At 45.8% G+C, this 18,904-nt stretch overlaps 1 protein-coding gene across 1 annotated transcript in view; it reads left to right on the top strand.

Moving 5' to 3' along the window:
• Nucleotides 1-18,904, top strand: part of LOC113935019 (methylthioadenosine phosphorylase) — a 47,395-nt gene that overhangs the window by 2,648 nt on the left and 25,843 nt on the right. Inside the window, exons 2-4 of the mRNA XM_027616732.1 lie at nucleotides 12,555-12,641; nucleotides 14,350-14,408; nucleotides 17,618-17,785. Of these exons, the coding sequence (XP_027472533.1) occupies nucleotides 12,555-12,641; nucleotides 14,350-14,408; nucleotides 17,618-17,785 (314 nt within the window). The remainder of the gene's footprint in view (nucleotides 1-12,554; nucleotides 12,642-14,349; nucleotides 14,409-17,617; nucleotides 17,786-18,904) is intronic.

The following is an 18,904-nucleotide window of genomic DNA, read 5'->3' as shown; positions in this document are numbered from 1 at the left end:
ATTTTTTTTATTGTTATGTTAACCATTAGTTTTTGGTGCAGTGTTCCATGATTCATTGTTTGTTCATAACACCCAGTGCTCCATGCAGAACGTGCCCTCTTTAATACCCATCACCAGGCTAACCCATCCCCCTACCCCCCTCCCCTCTAGAACCCTCAGTTTGTTTTTCAGAGTCCATCATCTCTCATGGTTCGTCTCCCTCTCTGACATACTCCCCTTTTCTTCCTCTCCTGTTATCTTCTTCTTTTTCTTTTTTCTTAAAATGTGTTGTGTTATTTGTTTCAGAAGTACAGAACTGTGATTCAGCAGTCTTGCACAATTCACAGCGCTCACCGTAGCACATACCCTCCCCACTGTCTATCACCCAGCCACCCCATCCCTCCCACCCCCAACCACTCCAGTAACACTCAGTTTGTTTCCTGAGATTAAGAATTCCTCATATCAGTGAGGTCATATGATATATGTCTTTCTCTGATTGACTTATTTCACTCAGCATAACACCCTCCAGTTCCATCCACGTCGTTGCAAATGGCAAGATCTCATTCCTTTTGATGGCTGCATAATATTCCATTGTGTATATATACCACATCTTCTTTATCCATTCATCTGTCGATGGGCATCTTGGCTCTTTCCACAGTTTGGCTATGGTGGACATTGCTGCTATAAACATTGGGGTACACGTACCCCTTCGGGTCCCTACATTTGTATCTTTGTGGTAAATACCCAGTAGTGCAATTGCTGGATCGAACGGTAGCTCTAATTTCAACTGTTTGAGGAACCTCCATACTGTTTTCCAGAGGGGTTGCACCAGCTTGCATTCCCACCAACAGTGTAGGAGGGTTCCCCTTTCTCCACATCCCCGCCAACATCTGTCGTTCCCTGACTTGTTAATTTTAGCCATTCTGACGGGTGTGAGGTGGTATCTCATTGAGGTTTTGATTTGGATTTCCCTGATGCCGAGCGATGTTGAGCACTTTTTCATGTGTCTGTTGGCCATTTGGATGTCTTCTTCGGAGAAATGTCTGTTCATGTCTTCTGCCCATTTCTTGATTGGATTATTTGTTCTTTGGGTGTTGAGTTTGATAAGTTCTTTATAGATTTTGGATACTAGCCCTTTATCTGATATGTCATTTGCAAATATTTTCTCCCATTCTGTCGGTTGTCTTTTGGTTTTGTGGACTGTTTCTTTTGCTGTGCAAAAGCTTTTTATCTTGATGAAATCCCAATAGTTCATTTTTGCCCTGGCTTCCCGTGCCTTTGGCGATGTTTCTAGGAAGAAGTTGCTGCGGCTAAGGTCGAAAAGGTTGCTACCTGTGTTCTCCTTTAGGATTTGGATGGACTCCTGTCTCACGTTTAGGTCTTTCAACCATTTGGAGTCTATTTTTGTGTGTGGTGTAAGGAAATGGTCCAGTTTCATTCTTCTGCATGTGGCTGTCCAATTTTCCCAACACCATTTGTTGAAGAGACTGTCTCTTTTCCATTGGACATTCTTTCCTGCTTTGTCAAAGAGGAGTTGACCATAGAGTTGAGGGTCCATTTCTGGGCTCTCGATTCTGTTCCATTGATCGATGTGTCTGTTTTTGTGCCAGTACCATACTGTCTTGATGATGACAGCTTTGTAATAGAGCTGGAAGTCCGGAATTGTGATGCCGCCAGCTTTGCTTTTCTTTTTCAGTATTCCTCTGGCTATTCTGGGTCTCTTCTGGTTCCATACAAATTTTAGGATTATTTGTTCCATTTCTTTGAAAAAAGTGGATGGTATTTTGATGGGGATTGCATGGAATGTGTAGATTGCTCTAGGTAGCACTGACATCTTCACAATGTTGATTCTCCCAATCCATGAGCATGGAACGTTTTTCCATTTCTTTGTGTCTTCTTCAATTTCTTTCATGAGTATTTTATAGTTTTCTGAGTACAGATCCTTTGCCTCTTTGGTTAGATTTATTCCTAGGTATCTAATGGTTTTGGGTGCAATTGTAAATGGGATCGACTCCTTGATTTGTCTCTCTTCTGTCTTGTTGTTGGTGTATAGGAATGCCACTGATTTCTGTGCATTGATTTTATATCCTGCTACTTTACTGAATTCCTGTATGAGTTCTAGCAGTTTTGGGGTGGAGTCTTTTGGGTTTTCCACATACAGTATCATATCATCTGCAAAGAGTGAGAGTTTGACTTCCTCTTTGCCGATTTGGATGCCTTTGATTTCTTTTTGTTGTCTAATTGCTGTGGCTAGGACTTCTAATACTATGTTGAATAGCAGTGGTGAGAGTGGACATCCCTGCCGCGTTCCTGACCTTAGGGGAAAAGCTCTCAGCCTTTCCCCATTGAGAATGATATTCGCTGTAGGTTTTTCGTAGATGGCTTTTATGATATTGAGGTATGTACCCTCTATCCCTATACTCTGAAGAGTTTTGATCAAGAAAGGATGCTGTACTTTGTCAAATGCTTTTTCTGCATCTATTGAGAGGATCATATGATTCTTGTTCTTTCTTTTGTTAATGTATTGTATCACGTTGATTGATTTGCGGATGTTGAACCAGCCTTGCAGCCCAGGGATAAATCCCACTTGGTCGTGGTGAATAATCCTTTTAATGTACTGTTGGATCCTATTGGCTAGTATTTTGGTGAGAATTTTTGCATCCATGTTCATCAAGGATATTGGTCTGTAATTCTCTTTTTTGATGGGGTGGGCCCCGTTTTATGGTGTGAGTGGAGAGATCATGCAGCCCGCCCCCCATGCCCATTGGACGCTCTCCCATGGTATTATTAATGATGGCTGTTTTCTGGGAGGACCTTAGGGAGACAGCGTCCTCCAGCATCAGCTGTGGGCAGGTGGTATACGTGACCATGCGGAGGGCTGAACAGGTCTTTGGCGTCCCGACAGAACATTCTAAAGGGCTCTTTCAATGGGCTGTGGCTCCCCCAGGCAGCTGCCCAGCCATTGCTCTGGGGGATTAAAAATAAGCCTTATCAGTCATGGTTGTTATGACAAGGAGGGCATATGGTCCCATCATAAGTGGGTAGTGGGCTATCAGCAAAATGGTATTAAGAGAGACAGACAAGTCATGGAGTCTAGGCTGGGATGACTGAGCCTTCTAAACCCTCCTTTTGGCGCCTGAGTGTGGCTGGCAGATGCCTTCAGACTGAGAGTTCTTGAGTCACCCTCAGAAACCAGGGGACAACCGACCCACGGGTCCCTATTGGAAGCCAGAGGACCATGAGCCTTCATTTTTTTGCTTAGGGCCCGGGGGCATTTTGAGCCGGACAGTTCCTCCTTTTGTAGGACTATCCTGAGCATTGCAGGACCTGTAGTGCATCCTGGACCCCTCCCCACAAAATGCCAGTAGCCCTCCCCCGAGTCATCATGGAGCCAGAAATGTCCCCATGGGTTTCCAGACACTCCCAGGAGAGCCGGTACACACCCGGATGGGGAACCTGGGCCAGATCCCTGAGACAGAGACTGCCCGATGAGGAGATATAAGAGCAGCCTGGCTTGTGTCCCGGCTGGCAGAGAAAGACCAGGAGATAAGGGGCCTTCTGTCATTGCCTGGAGAGGAGATTTATTTTTATTTTGTTTTTGCTGGAGGTGGGAAGACAAAAACAGTGACAGATATTAATGCGTTATGTCACCTGATTCTCATAATTCTACAGAGTAAGGAAGAATCTTACCTTTTAGGTACAGATGAGCAAACGGGATAATAAATTTTTGTGTGCAGTGGACCCTCATCCTCCACTGTGACTGATCACCGTATTCTAGTCTGTGCCTTGGAAGCATCTAAGGCCATAGTTCTCAAACTGGGATGCATCCGCACCCACCTGGGGATTTGTTAGAAATGCACATTATCAGGCCCCATGCCAGTCCTGCTGAATCAGAAGCATGGGAGAGGGTGGGGGGAAACCCTGCAGTCTGGGTTTTGAAGAGCCTCAGTATATTCAGATGCCCGCGAACGTGTGACAACTGCTGACCCAGAGGGCTTTGAAGAGGCGCTGGCATCTGCATTTTTAACAAGGCCTTCAGGTGATCCTTGGTGTAAGAGTTTCCTGTGGCTACTCTGACAGTCACCTCAGACCACACGTCTTAAAACCCTGCCCAGTTCTAGAGGTTAGAAACACAGAATGAGTCCTGCTGGACTGAAACCTGGGTGTTAGGGCAGCTTCTCTTGGAGGATCCAAGGGAGAGTCCGTTCCCTTGCTTTTCTAGCTTCTACAAGTCACCAGCATTCTTTGGCATCATCTCGCCTTCTTCCTCATGTGACCGTCTTATAAGGAACCTTATGGTTACATTTTAGGACCTACTCAGATAATCCAGGATGATCTCCCTATCTCAAGGTCTTTGACTTACTCAGGTAAGGTAACATGCACAGGTTCTGGGAAGCAGGAAGCAGACAGGACCTCTTTCGGGAGCATTATTTAGCCTGTGACACTCAACTAGCCCAGACTGTGGAAGTTCATGGTCTAGGCCCTAGAGTGAAGGTCTCGATGCTGGCTGCACGTTTGAACTACCTGAGGAGCTTTAAGAAAACAAACCTTGCCCTGCCCACTTAATCGAGTCTCTAGAACCTTGGACCTGAGCTTTGGTATGGAAAGCTCCCCGAGGGACTCTCCGATCCAGGGTTAGAGGAAGATTCCTGCTGCTGTCCCGCACGTGGAGAGCTCTACAGAATACAGTAAGTGTTGAGGAAAAGCCTTCTCAAAAAAATTGGCAATTTCAGGAGGCGAACTAGGTCTTCAAGAAGGGTGTCTGCCTGGGGCGCCTGGGTGGCTCAGTAGGTTAAGCATCTGCCTTCAGCTCAGGTCATGATCCCAGGTCCTGGGATCGAGCCCCGCATCGGGCTCCCTGCTCAGCGGGAAGCCTGCTTCTCCTTCTCCCTCTGCCTGCTGCTCTGTCTACCTGTGTTCTCTCTCTCTCTCTCTGTCAAATAAATAAACAAAATCTTAAAAAAAAAAAAAGGGTGTCTGCCCATTAGAATAACATCCTTTTTTTTAAAATTTTTTATTGTTATGTTACCATACATTACATCGTTAGTTTTTTTTAAATTTTTTATTATGTTAATCACCATACATTACATCATTAGTTTTGATGTAGTGTTCCGTGATTCATTGTTTACGTATAACACCCAGTGCTCCACGCAGAACGTGCCCTCCTTAATACCCATCACCAGGCTAACCCATCCCCCCACCCCCTCCCCTCTAGAACCCTCAGTTTGTTTCTCAGAGTCCATCGTCTCTCATGGTTCGTCTCCCCCTCTGATTCCCCCCCCTTCATTCTTCCCCTCCTGCTATCTTCTTTTTTTTTCTTTTTTTTCTTAGATTATTTATTTATTTATTTATTTGAGAGAGAGGGAATGAGAGATAGAGAGCACGAGAGGGAAGAGGGTCAGAGGTAGAAGCAGACTCCCCACTGAGCAGGGAGCCCGATGCGGGACTCGATCCCGGGACTCCAGGATCATGACCTGAGCCGAAGGCAGTCGCTTAACCAACTGAGCCACCCAGGCGCCCTCTTTTTTTTTTTCTTAACATATAATGTATTGTTTGTTTCAGAGGTACAGGTTTGTGATTCAACAGTCCTGCACAATTCACAGCGCTCACCATAGCACTTACCCTCCCTAATGTCTATCACCCAGCCACCCCATCCACCCCACCCCACCCCCACTCCTGACTTTGCACGGGGAGGCCAGTTAAGTAAAAACGGTGGCTGTCCCGAGCCCTAAGGTTATCTCTGACCAAAATGTCACATTCCTGTATTAGTGTGCTAGTGCCATCCTAACAAAGCACCACACACTGGGTGGCTTAAGCAACAGAAATGTATTTCTTCAGAGCCTGGAGGCAGGAAGGCCAAGATCAAGGGGTCAGCAGGGTTGGTTGCTTTTGAGGCCTCTCTCCTTGGCTCGTGGATGGCCAGCTTCTTCCTGCGCTTCACACGGTCTTCCCTTTTGGTGTGTTTGTGTTCCTAATCTTGCTTTATGGGGCCACCAGTCATAGTGGATTAGGGCCCTCCCTGTGACTTCATTTAACCTTAATTATCTCATCAAAGATCCTCTTTCCAAAAATTATTACATTCCGAGGTATTGGGTGTTGGGGCTTCAACATAGGATTGGGGGGGGATGGTGACCAATGCAGCCCATAACCGTCTCCTGCAAGGGCGGCTTCCAGAGAGGAGCGTCTTGTCCGAGATCAGGCCACCAGCGATCTCTGTGGACCATATTGCAGGTTTTGAACGGACCACCCAGACTGATACATTTGGACACTCTCTCCCCACACAGCTGGGCTTCTGGGATTTTACAAGGCCCTGGGGGGCTTGAAGGCAGGTTGGCTCAATAAAAGGAGAACTTTTGTCTGTTGCTCTTGCCAAATACGTCCGTGGCAACCAGAGCTGAAGGCCTGACGTGCTCAGATCAGGGATCGCCGCCAGTTTGAGCTCTGGTCCTCTCCCCTCACTGGGAGGCTGAAGCACTCAGAGGTGGCCCACCTCCCTGGCATGAGCTAGCCTCAACTGCTTGGGCTTCTGTGTTTTGAGAGTGCCAACATGGAGTGCTAGGTCCTTTGAGGTAGCGTATCTAGGCCTCAAAGTGATGGTGAGTGGTTCTTGAAACCAAGTGGGATATGGGCAATCTCCTGGGTCCAGGTGCTAGGGGAAGTAGACACAGGGTAGGGGTTCATAGGAGCCCTTTCAGCATTGCTGGAAAACACCAGTCTGGCCAGGTTAAGCTAACATTTAGATAAAGTGCTTCTGCACTCTCAGGAAGTCAAACCGTCTTCTCTTTTTAAGGAAATTGACTCAGTGGTCTGTCAGTGGGAATGTGTGGGATGAACCAGTAGCTGTTAAAAGTTGGCAATGACCGTGATTGACCAAGGGGTTCTCTGTTTCAGAACTTTATCTCCTGTAAAGAAGTCCTGGCTGGGCAGGATTGGCCCAGGAATTCCATCCCAGTCCTCAAATACATTTCTATGCAGTCTAGGCTTACCTGATGCTTCTGGCCCAGGAGGCCTGGTAAGGTCTGGTCGTTATGTCCCAAGTGTGGAGGAGGTCACTGATGGAGAGGCCCCTCCCTCTTGAGGTGTTTGCTTAGATCCCCAAAGTCATTGTTTCTATGCTTGCTCTGTGACCTTGGCCCAGAACTTCTCTGAGCATCAGTTTCCTCAGTACATGGAGAGAGGAGGACTCTCCTGGTGGGATGTGATGTAATAAAGGACTCCAGGGGATATTGGGAGACAGTTCATCATAGCCGTTGAATGTGAAAGACCTGGGTTCCTATTCTGGCTTTCCTTCTTATGATTTGTTCTTGGACGAGTTTCTTAATTTGATGCTTTTCTTTTGTCTGTGGGAAAATGGGTATAATACTGTAGGGCGTATCTTATGGGGTGGTTGTGAAGATCAAATGGGGGAAGGTGGCTGGAGCATTTAGCACAGTGCCTGGGACATCTGAGTACTCAGACACAGTGACTTTATTACCAAGGCAGGTACTGAATTTAAATTCAACTATTGACTTTAGAGGCACCAGGTGACGCAGAATTAGGCCCTGGTGCTTGGGAGTTCCATCCTAGTTGTACTTTGCTGTGGAGCCAGCAGGTGGCGACATTGCTCCATCCTGGCACTGATGCTGGAAAATGGTTAGAGGTCCATTTCCCAATTTGGCAGTATGCAGTTGCTACACTCGTCCTGGACACCTTGCAAGATACGACTTTCTGTAGTCATATCTGTAGGAGCCGATTGGGTGAGTGGACATGCTCGCCTACAGATAATTCTGGTGCCAGAGACCCCAGGCCAGCCTTTCTGGGGAGCAGTAGAAGCTCTTGCTCTCATGCCCAGTACATGTTCCTTTCGGAGGGCTGAGTTACCAGCTACCTAATGCAGTCATGCAGCCGGGGTGCTGTGGACTGAAGCTTGAGGCTGCTGACCGTGGGCTCAAGGGCAATGAACTTCGGCAGGACCCCTGGTTGGCATTTCTTAATCACTGCCGCGATGCTGGGCTCACTTGCCCCAAACCAAGAGGTGGTTTCACAACAAAGACAGTTTTGTCGTGTATGTGCAAGTCTGAGAGTCTCGTGCTGAATCCAGAATATGAGATGCGATGGCCCAGGGGACATCCAGAAACAGCCAAGTCAAAGTGGTGATAAGCCTTGAAAACTTCTGCCCTCCCTTTTTTTAAAGAGCAACCGAATCCCCCAAGATTAGTCAGCAGTTTGGTTTTGTGACCTAGAGTGATGACACAGGCTGGGCAGTTTATTAGCCCCTCCCCCTGCCCCCGCCCCACGGTCTGGGGTGCCTCAGAGATACATGAAATGAAGGATAAAATGGAGAAGCCAGCTGGAGGAAGGGTTAAGATTATATAAAACTGATTTACAATTTTTTTTCTACTGGGTGGGCATGATTTGGGCCTACTGACTTAAACGAACACTTCTCTTGATTTAAAAACTGTAATATTGGTTAGTCTTAGGATGATCTGTGGTGGCAAGGTAGGAGCAAGACGTGGGGTGGGCCCAGAAGGTAGCCTGCTGTGGTTTCAACAACGTACCACAAGGTGGCACCAACTTCAAAAACTGGTTTAACGCACCTAGCAGTGCTTCAGTAAAACCTCACTAAATTGCCCCTCCTGCTTTGTTTTTTTTTGTCTCCAGAAAACTGAGGGCCGGAGAGATGGCCCATTCACAATAATATAAAATCAACTTGTGTAAACGGATCTGAAAATTATTTAGGTGTTCAGTGACTTTCTTAACCTGGAATTTTTTCTCAAGGAGCTAAGTAGAAATTTTACTCAAGTGACAGTAGACTTAAAGCGTTTCGTGGAGAAAAAAAATGCTCAGGTCACTTTCCATTTCGTTTCTAATAGAGAGTCCTCTCTCTAACCTATTACTGATAATTTAAGTATTATTTTTCCTTTAGGAATTATCAGCCCAGAGAAGCCTTAATGATTTCCGTCGTTTAATTTTTAGTTAACAGTTCAGTTAATATTTAGCTGTTTTTGTAACTGTTCTTGTTTGTGTTTCTTAGTCATCAAATTAGATTCACTCTGGAGTTGCAGGACCAGGTTCCTGTAACTCAGATTAGCCCCCAAAGACAAGGGCTGATAAGTTCATCTCTGGAAAATGCAATACAGTACTTGAACTTAAAAAAAATTTAGAGCTGCCTCTGCATTACCTATTTACATTTACATATATAGGAAGCATAGTTTGATTTTATAAATATACATCGGACTAACTTTCCGTGCTTTTCCAGACTCTTCTATCCATGGTCTCTTACAACTCTGTGATTTTAGTGGCATAGAAAAGTAAATCTTTCTCGTTTCTTTACCAAATGGTATAATGAGGAGGAAACATTACTAGCTGGGTATACAGAGTATTTTCTGTCCTAGAGGTCTTTTGAACATTCCTTATTCCATAAACCATGTAGTAGAGAAAATAAAATTGGTTAGAAAGTATTGTCTACAACCACATGCCTATATTTTAGGTTTGGTTTTTCTAACTTAAGCTAGCTAAAGTATCTTTCTGTGCTAATTTATTATTCTCATAGTCAGCAATAAATGTCATACAGTAAAAAACATAACCCCTGCTCTGGTTGTTTCTGCAATATGGAAGGCCCTCAAATATTTATTGAATGGGTGATTGCTTTTCAGTAATGTGCAGTTTTTAAAAACGGCCGGGGCTGGGAGGAGTAGGGGACCCCAAGGCCGTCTGGTCCCAGGAGTTCAGCTAGACAGCTGTCAGACCATTCTGAACACCTGTGAACTCAACTGGAGATTGAAGAAGAGAACAGCTGCAGCTCTGCAAATAGAAAAGCGACCACTTTCTGGAAGGTAGGAGGTGTGGAGAAGTGAATCCGAGGCGATATATGGGAAGATAAACCACGGGATGAGGGAGCCTCCACCAGCCGGCCACTGGCAAGTGATGTAACTTGCCATATGGAGTGCAAAACCAGAACTTTTTGAAGTCCATTCTGGTGGGGGGACATCCCCGCCTGAAAGGTGCCCAGGTGGTGAAGCGGGGCGGAATCCTAGGTGGGGCAGTGTGGTCTCGGGATCCCCGGGGCTCACAGGAAGACCGGGGGCTCCTGAGTGCAGCAGAGCTCCCAGGCCTCAGAGCAGGGAAGCCGGCTGCGATGAGCGAGGCCAGGAGTGGGCTCTCCGCTTAGGGTCGCCATAAATGGAACCGCAGCGCAGTCGGGCCACCACTCTGCAAGCAGCAGAACCGGTGAGACCCCCCTCCCTGCAGTGTAGGGACAGAGGGAACATACCTCAATGTCACCAAAGCCATCTATGAAAAACCCACAGCGAACATCATCCTCAATGGGGAAAAACTTAGAGCTTTCCCCTAAGGTCAGGAACACAGCAGGGATGCCCATTCTCACCACTGTTGTTCAACATAGCACTGGAAGTCCTAGTCTCAGCAGTCAGACAACAAAAAGAAATAAAGGGCATCCGAACTGGCAAAGAAGAAGCCAAACTCTCACTCTTTGCGGACAATATGATACTCTGTGTAGAAAGCCCAAAAGACTCCACCCCAAAATCGCTAGAACTCATACAGGAATTCAGCCAAGTGGCAGGATATAAAATCAGTGCACAGAAGTCAGTTCCATTTCTGCATACTAACAATGAGGCCGAAGAAAGAGAAATTAAGGAGTCGATCCCATTTACTATCGCACCCAAAACCATAAGATACCTAGGAATAAACCTAAGAGGTCATGGATCTGTATTCTGAAAACCATAGAACACTTATGAAAGAAATTGAGGAAGACACAAAGAAATGGAAAAACGTTCCATGCTCATGGAATGGAAGAACAAATATTGTTAAAATGTCTAGGCTACCCAAACCATTGCAGTCAATGCAATCCCTATCAAATACCGTCAGCATTTTTCACAGAGCTGGAACAAATAATCCTAAAATTTGTTTGGAACCAGAAAAGACCCCGAATAGCCAGAGGAATGTTGAAAAAGAAAAGCAAAGCTGGTGGCATCACAATTCCGGACTTCAAGCTCTGTTACAAAGCTGTAATCATCAAGACAGCATGGTACTGGCACAAAAACAGACACATAGATCAATGGAATAGAATAGAGAGCCCAGAAATGGACCCTCAACTCTATGGTCAACTAATCTTCGACAAAGCAAGAAAGAATGTTCAATGGAAAAAAGACAGTCTCTTCAACAAATGGTGTTGGGAAAACTGGACAGCCACATGCAGAAGAATGAAACTGGACCATTTCCTTACACCACACACAAAAATAGACTCAAAATGGATGAAAGACCTAAATGTGAGACAGGAATCCATCAAAATCCTAGAGGAGAACACAGGCAGCAACCTTTCCACCTTGGCTGCAGCAGCTTCTTGCTAGACACGTCACCGGAGGCAAAGGAAACAAAAGCAAAAATGAATTCTTGGGACTTCATCAAGATAAAAAGCTTTTGCATAGTGAAGGAAACAGTCAACAAAACCAAAGACAACCGACAGAATAGGAGAAGATATTTGCAAATGACATATCAGATAAAGGGCTAGTACCCAAAATCTATAAACATCTTACCAAACTCAACACCCAGAGAACAAATAATCTAATCAAGAAATGGGCAGAAGACATGAACAGACATTTCTGCAAAGAAGACATCCAAATAGCCAAGAGACGCATGAAAAAGTGCTCAACATTGCTCGGCATCAGGGAAATAATCAAAATTTCATCAGATACCACCTGATGAGATACCACCCACACCAGTCAGAATGGCTAAAATTAATAGCTTAGGAAACAGCAGATGTTGGTGAGGATGCGGAGAAAGGGGAACCCTCTTACGCTGTTGGTGGGAATGCAGGCTGGTGCAGCCACTCTGTAAAACAGTATGGAGTTCCTCAAAAAGTTAAAAATAGAACTACCCTACAACCCAGCAATTGCACTACTAAGTTTTTATCCAAAGGATACAAACATAGTGATCCGAAGAGGTACCTGCACCCCAATGTTTATAGCAGCAATGTCCACAATAGCCAAACTATAGAAAGAGCCCAGATGTCCACTGACAGATGAATGGATAAAGATGTGGTATATATATACAATGGAATATTACTCCGCCATCAAAAAAAAAAAAACCATGAAATCTTACCATTTACAATAACGTGAATGGACCTAGAGGGTATGATGCTAAGCAAGATAAGTCAGTCAGAGAAAGACAAATACCATATGATTTCACTCATATGTGGAATTTAAGAAACAAAACAGGTGAACATAGGGGAAGGGAAGGAAAAAATAATATAAGATGAAACTAGAGAGGGAGACAAACCATAAGAGACTCTGAATTCTAGGAAACAATCTGAGGGCTGCTGGAGGGGAGGTGGGGGGATGGGGTAACTGGGGGATGGGCATTAAGGAGGGCATGTGATGTACTGAGCACTGGGTGTTATATGCAACTGATGAATCTCTAAATTCTACCTCTGAAACTAATTTAAAAAAAAAAGCGACCGGGGCTTAGCAGAAATGGAGAAGAGTGTATGTATATGAATAAATGAATTTGCTTGAAATAATGATTTTGTTTCTAATGAAAAATGACCAAATATGTTGTCTTTTTATTGTCTCCTTTAGATTGGAATAATTGGTGGAACAGGCCTGGATGATCCAGAAATCTTAGAAGGAAGAACTGAAAAATATGTGGATACTCCATTTGGCAAGGTTAATATCCATCCATTTAGTGGAGACATACCAGCTTTTTCCTTTCTTCTTGCTGGTTTGGTTTTTATGTTAAAATATATATATATGTATATACATATGTGTATATTTTGGGTGGGTGGGGGGAACGCCTGGGTGGCTCAGTCAGTTAAGCATCTGCCTTCGGCTCAGGTCATGATCTCAGGGTCCTGGGATCGAGTCCACATCACTTCTCCCTCTGCCTGCCGTTCCCCCTGCTTGTGCATGCACGCATGCGTGCTCTCCTCTCTCTCTCTCTCTCTCTCTCAAAAATAAATTCTTATATATATGTGTGTGTGTGTGTATATATATGTATATATATGTATATATATACACATATGTGTGTGTGTGTGTATATACGTATACATATATATATATTTTTTATTGCTTTTGTCTTGGCAGCACAGGGCTGTCTGCCCCGCGCTGAGAGGGCCCAGTTGGGTTCTACCAGCTGAGACAGTGTCCCTAAGAATGCCTTGGACCTCACAGGATTGAGAACATGCACACATAACTTCTCAGCTTTTATCTCTAGAAGCCAGATACTCATTTCAGAGATAGCAGTGGTACATCTTCACACCACTGAATTCAAATTAGCTTCTAATTTGGGGCCTATAGGTCTTCCACATTAATTATGCAGATAGGTGGCAAACAGGAACATATAATGCAAAGTGGCCTTTTCTTAGTAAGCCCTGACCCAAGGTTTGGGGGGGATTTCCTGAGGATCCAGAAAGCAAAACATAACTGAACTAGAAATAAAACACTCCTCTTTTTCTGTTAAAAGGGCGCTACCGGGACGCCCAGGTGGCTCAGTCATTAAGTGTCTTCCTTCGGCTCAGGTCATGATCCCAGGGTCCTGGGATCGAGCCCCGTATCGGGCTCCCTGCTCGGCAGGAAGCCTGCTTCCCCCTCTCCCTCTGCCCCTGCTTGTGTTCCCTTTCTCGCTGTCTCTCTCTGTTGAAAATAAACAAAATCTTTAAAAAAAAAGAGGTGGGGGAGCTACTTCTTCCAGCTCCTGTGTCATCCAGCTAGGATGAGATGTCTACCTTCTCCCAATCCCATAGTGCTATTTCCAAACACAACGGTTCTTCTGGTCCTCCTTGGAGGATCCATCCGGCAGTTCCCGCCCAACCCTCCTGTCCAGCCAAGTCCTTAGACTGACCTCATGTTCTCTAAGTGCTGCTCTCAGCTTGGCTCATCTCATGGCCTCATGTTTTCTGAACGCTCTCTGGCTCTGAGGATCTTCCCCTCCGTTTACCTCAGGTCCTCCCGTGGCCGTCTTAGACTTGATGAACATGGCAAGCAGTTCTGGGGCTGAGTTCTTAAATTCTGTGACATTTGCCTCCTCATTGCATTTCACTCTCACACCTCTTGGACCTGCCAAATTCTTGACACATCTGTATTTGACCAGAGTGACATGGGAGTCCCCTGGGGTGCTTGCTACAAATAGATCTTACTAAGCGGTACCTGCCCACGCTCCTGAGGCAGGCCTCCCGCTGCCATGAACCCTGTCCTGCAGAGGCCTCAGCGTTGACTGAGGGATTACGTTGGTCAAATCTGGACCCTCTTCAAGTGCATCTTCCAAGTTTTCCGTGAATCCTTTTGTGGTTGAACAATTGAAATGGCAGTTTTTGAATTGTTTGTATGTTGAATGTTTTCAAGTCATTGCGTTGTGACCATTTTTCATTACATTCAGCCTTCTGATGCCTTAATTTTGGGGAAGATCAAGAATGTCGATTGCGTCCTCCTTGCAAGGTAAGATATTTTAAGCTTTTTGAACGTTGCCACTGCAGGAGGGTTTAAACTTAAATCCTGGAGAGAGTAATGGTGTGGGCGTGAGTTTTTAGTTGGTAGAGCCAGGGCATCTCAGGCACCTTTATTTACCACTTACAGTTTTAGGATAAATTATGGAGATTTTGGAGGTCAGAGAGCTCACCCCACTCCCCTTAGGCTGGGAAAGCGGTTAGAATAATCAGTAGGCAATAGAATGAGTCTAAAATTGAAGCTTCTGGTTTCACTTCTAACTGTGAGAGGAGAGGTGCTTTCCCTTATTTATTGTTTTTCCTCTAATTAATAAGATGAATGGCTTCATTCGCGACCCCGTGTGTGGTGATAGTTATAGGTTTGCAGGGAGTGGGTTCCCTTTGGTATCCACACTCTGTCTCTTGACAAGAACCATCCCACTGTTACAGAGGAGGCAAATCATTGTTACCACACAGTTGGAAATTAGTCAGACCACATGTATTAGTTTTCTCATGCTGTGAACAAATTACCGCAGGTTGAGCCGCTTCAAACACAGTTTCCCACAGTTTCTTAGCATTGGGAGTGTGGGCACAGCTTAGCTGGCTCTTCTGTTCAGGGTTACACAAGGTCACGCAAGATCACACAAGGTTTACTCAGGGACTTGTTCTCATCTGGCTCCCCAGGTTCTCACATGCGTTGGCGGAATTCGGTTCCTCACAGTTGTAGGCCTGAGGCCTTCAGCTCCTGTAGGCTCGTCCACGGTCCCTGTCACGTGGTACCCTCCGAGGGCAGAGTTTCCATGATAGTGGCTTGCTTCCTCGAGGCCAGCAGGAGGGGCTCTCCGGGGCGGGCTGGTGAGGTGGCACCTGATTGTGGGAGTGACCCCCGGCATCTCTGGTGGAGCCCATTGGCCAGAAGCAAATCTCAGGTCCACCTACAGTGGAGGGAGGAGGGAATCACACCGCACATGAAAATGGGGGATCAGCCTAGAGTCTGTCTGCCACACTACGTTTTTGAAACAGAAGTGACTTTGCTGAATCCAGTAAAACTAAGTTTGAGTTGTAGATGGACACATGGGGTGGATTTCAGGCAACCCTCTTTGTTGGTCCGTGTCATTGCTGGAGGATTGATTCATTTTTTTCCAGGCTCTAAGAGAAAGCAGCTGGTGGTGTGGTCTTCCGGTGAGGCTTTTATTATACTTCTGCCCATTGAACTGAATTGTGTTGGACTACGGTTTGTCCCTCGAATGCAGGTGTTTCTTAATGACTTTGGGTTTTTGAATTTCTTTTGAAAAGTTTTATTAGTGTTTTGGAGACCAGCCTTAGGAAAATGCATATACTGTCTGTACATTCATGGACCCCCACCTTCTGAGAGGTCATCTGTGCACTCAGGGTAAAAACCCTGATTTGCTATGCCTGTCTGAAATTATGTGCAAAGCACAGTTCTGTTGGTGAACAGAAAAGACACTAAAGTTTTTCTTCTAATAGTAACACGGGATGATACAAGGGATATTTAATAACAACCCTGTGGCGCAGGTAATATTATTAACCATTTTCCAGGTGGAAAAAATTGGACTGAGAGCGCTGAGTGGCTATGAGGAGGTCACATCACTAGGAAATGGCAAAGCTAGGATTTGAACCCAGGCACTTTCACTCCAAAGCCCAAACTTAATCGTCATTGTAGAAAGTGAGATTTTTGTGTGTTTACCCTACTTCCTTGAAAGCCTGTTTCTGCATTATCACACGTAAAGGACGCTGGACTTGACACTTGGCCTTTCCGTGGTAGACCATTATACCATTATATTGGTAGTTTTTCAAGCAGCCCAGAATGATTTTAAGTCATTATGAAATCCCACTTATTTAAGTCCATCATCTAACATGTGAATTTTTCGAAGTAATTTTAGAAATTGGGTTGCCTTGACTGGCTGTTTACTGGCTGGTGCTCCTAGTCGTGTTCTGCATCCCAGCGAGGAGCACACACGAGGGCCTCACCCCCTCGGGGCTGATTCCAGTGGGAAAGAGAGACACGGGAAAGGAACCGTAGTTTGAGCTACCAACAGAGGTTAGAAAGAAAAGGGGACAGCGATGTGACTGTGACTCAGTGGTCGTGGAAAGCACTTCTCTGCGGAGGTGACTTTGGAGTGGAGAGCTCAGTTGGCTGGAGACCTGAGCAGGAATGGGCAGAGATGGGCAGCGAGAAGGCCAGCGAGGCTGACTTGGGATAAGAGCTGAGGTGGCATTAGGACCCTGGTGCCCGAGTGACATGAGGGCCGTGGTTAGGTGTTTGGATTTTATTTGAAGCGTGGTAGGAAGTTGGTGGTGGTTGTATTAGTTTGCTGGAACTGGCACAGACTGGGTGGACACAGAAATTTGTTTGCTCACAGCTCTGGAGGCTAGAATTCCAAGATCAGGGTGTCATCGGGATTGGTTCCTTCTGAGGGCTTGTGGGGGAAGGACCTATTCCTGGCCTCTTTTTTTCTTTTTGGCTTGTGGATGGCCATCTTCCCCTGTGCCTTCACACGTTCTTCCCAGTGTGCAAGTCTGTGTCCAGATTTCCTCCTCTTGTAAGGACACTGGATTAGGGTCCACCCTAATGACCTCGTTTTCACTCCATTACCATATTAAAGACCCTCTCTGCAAATATGGTTGCATTCTGGTGTACTGGGGATTAGACTTCAAAATATGAACTCTGGGGTAATGGGGGGAGGGCACAATTCAGTCACTAACAGTGGTCATGAGTGAGGTGACTGGTTCTTGCACAAAACCTGCCAGTGTCATAACAGCTGGGAACTCTTAATTATTTTGAAAGTTTCACTAACTTACTTGGGGGATCAGACAAAGGAATGGAGAGAGTCAACTGGAAACTTGAGTTTCTCCTTCTATTTTGTATCTCTCTTCACGGGCACTTCTTATTTTCCGTGTTGTGGCTCGTGTGAAATCATCTGCCTCAGATTCTGATGTGTCCGTGCGCCACAGGGTAGACAAGTACATCTTCCTTACTGGCTCCTGATAGAAAAATACATACCATGTAAAGGTGGCCTGCACTTTAAGACCCAGTGGTTTGTATCTACAGTAGGCTACTTATCCTCTGGCCGCTGCCTGTAAAAGTGCTCTGATGGAAAGGGCTGGAAGGCACTGCTATATGTAAGTTCTCTCTCCTCACAGCGTCCGAGCACCCTGCTCACACACCCCCCCCACCACTGTATCCACTCCTTCCCACAGGCATGGGAGACAGCATACCATCATGCCTTCAAAAGTCAACTACCAGGCGAACGTCTGGGCTCTGAAGGAGGAGGGCTGTACACACGTCATCGTGACCACAGCTTGTGGCTCGTTGAGGGAAGAGATTCAGCCCGGCGATATCGTCATTATTGATCAGTTCATCGACAGGTGAGCAGGTCCTCTAAGATGCTTTAGGCTCGGGTGAGATCATTCCCAGCTCACGTGGAGGTTGTGTGGGGGCCTGGGAGAGGAGTGGAGGGCAGGCCCACAGATCTGCTCGAAACTTTGCGTTGTGGGAAGTTTTTAAACAGGGGCAAACCAGAGTAAGAATCCACTGTCCACTGACCAGTTCCCAGCTCTGCCATCTCGCAGTTCGCTGTGGTCTGTAACGTGAATAGATAAGCGCTCTCGTGGGCACAAGCGAGTTGCTTCAGGTTTCCTTAACATTCTAGACACTGCTCCCTTTTTCCCTAGTGCCTCGCGGACTTTTTTGAAGTTGGTTTTTTCAAAGAAGATTCCAGAGGGGGTCCACGCATGACACGTATGAACTAACAGTGTTTCGTCCACCTCCTTTTTCCCTTTTTCTTGTTGTCCTGTAGTGTCCCCGGTCCGGATGTTACTGACTGCCTCCTTAAGTGTCGGTGTCCTCCCCTGTCCCCTGTGTTTGCTGTAAACCAGTCGGTAGCTCTGGAGGCCTGCTGAGAACCAGGTTCACATTCTTGGCAGGAACCCTCCCTTCTTGCATCATATTGGCAGGCGTGTAATGTCCAGTTGTCTTTACATGGTGTTAAGATTGACCAGTTGGTTCAGGAGCTGGGGACTTTTTTGTTATTTAATTGTACAAGTAATATTTAATGTTCCTTTGCCAAAAAAAAAAAAAAAAGTCAGCAGTAATAGACGGCCAAGATCCTGGGCTTTTTCTGAATTTAGAAATAGTTGAAGAGGGGCACCTGGGTTGGTCGCATTGGTTAAGCATCCGACTCTTGATTTTAGCTCAGTTCATGATCTCAGGATGGTGAGAGCAAGCCCTGCATCAGACTCCACCCTCAGCCGGGAGTCTGCTTGAGATTCTGTCTCTCCTTCTCCCTCTGCCCTTTCCCCCACTCTCTCTTTCTAAAATAAACAAATAAATAAGATCTTTAAAAAAAAAAAAAAAAAACTAAAGAAATAGTTGAAGAAATCACAAGGGAAAGTGGGTGGTCTGCGGGGCATCCCTTCCCACTGCCCCCTGTGCCCCTACAATTCCTGGTGAAAGGAACCACCTCCCAGGTTTCCAGATAGAGACAG

The sequence above is a fragment of the Zalophus californianus genome, chromosome 13, assembly GCF_009762305.2.
Source record: "Zalophus californianus isolate mZalCal1 chromosome 13, mZalCal1.pri.v2, whole genome shotgun sequence".
Taxonomy (NCBI): domain Eukaryota; kingdom Metazoa; phylum Chordata; class Mammalia; order Carnivora; family Otariidae; genus Zalophus; species Zalophus californianus.
This window is presented reverse-complemented; position numbering and strand designations above follow the sequence as displayed.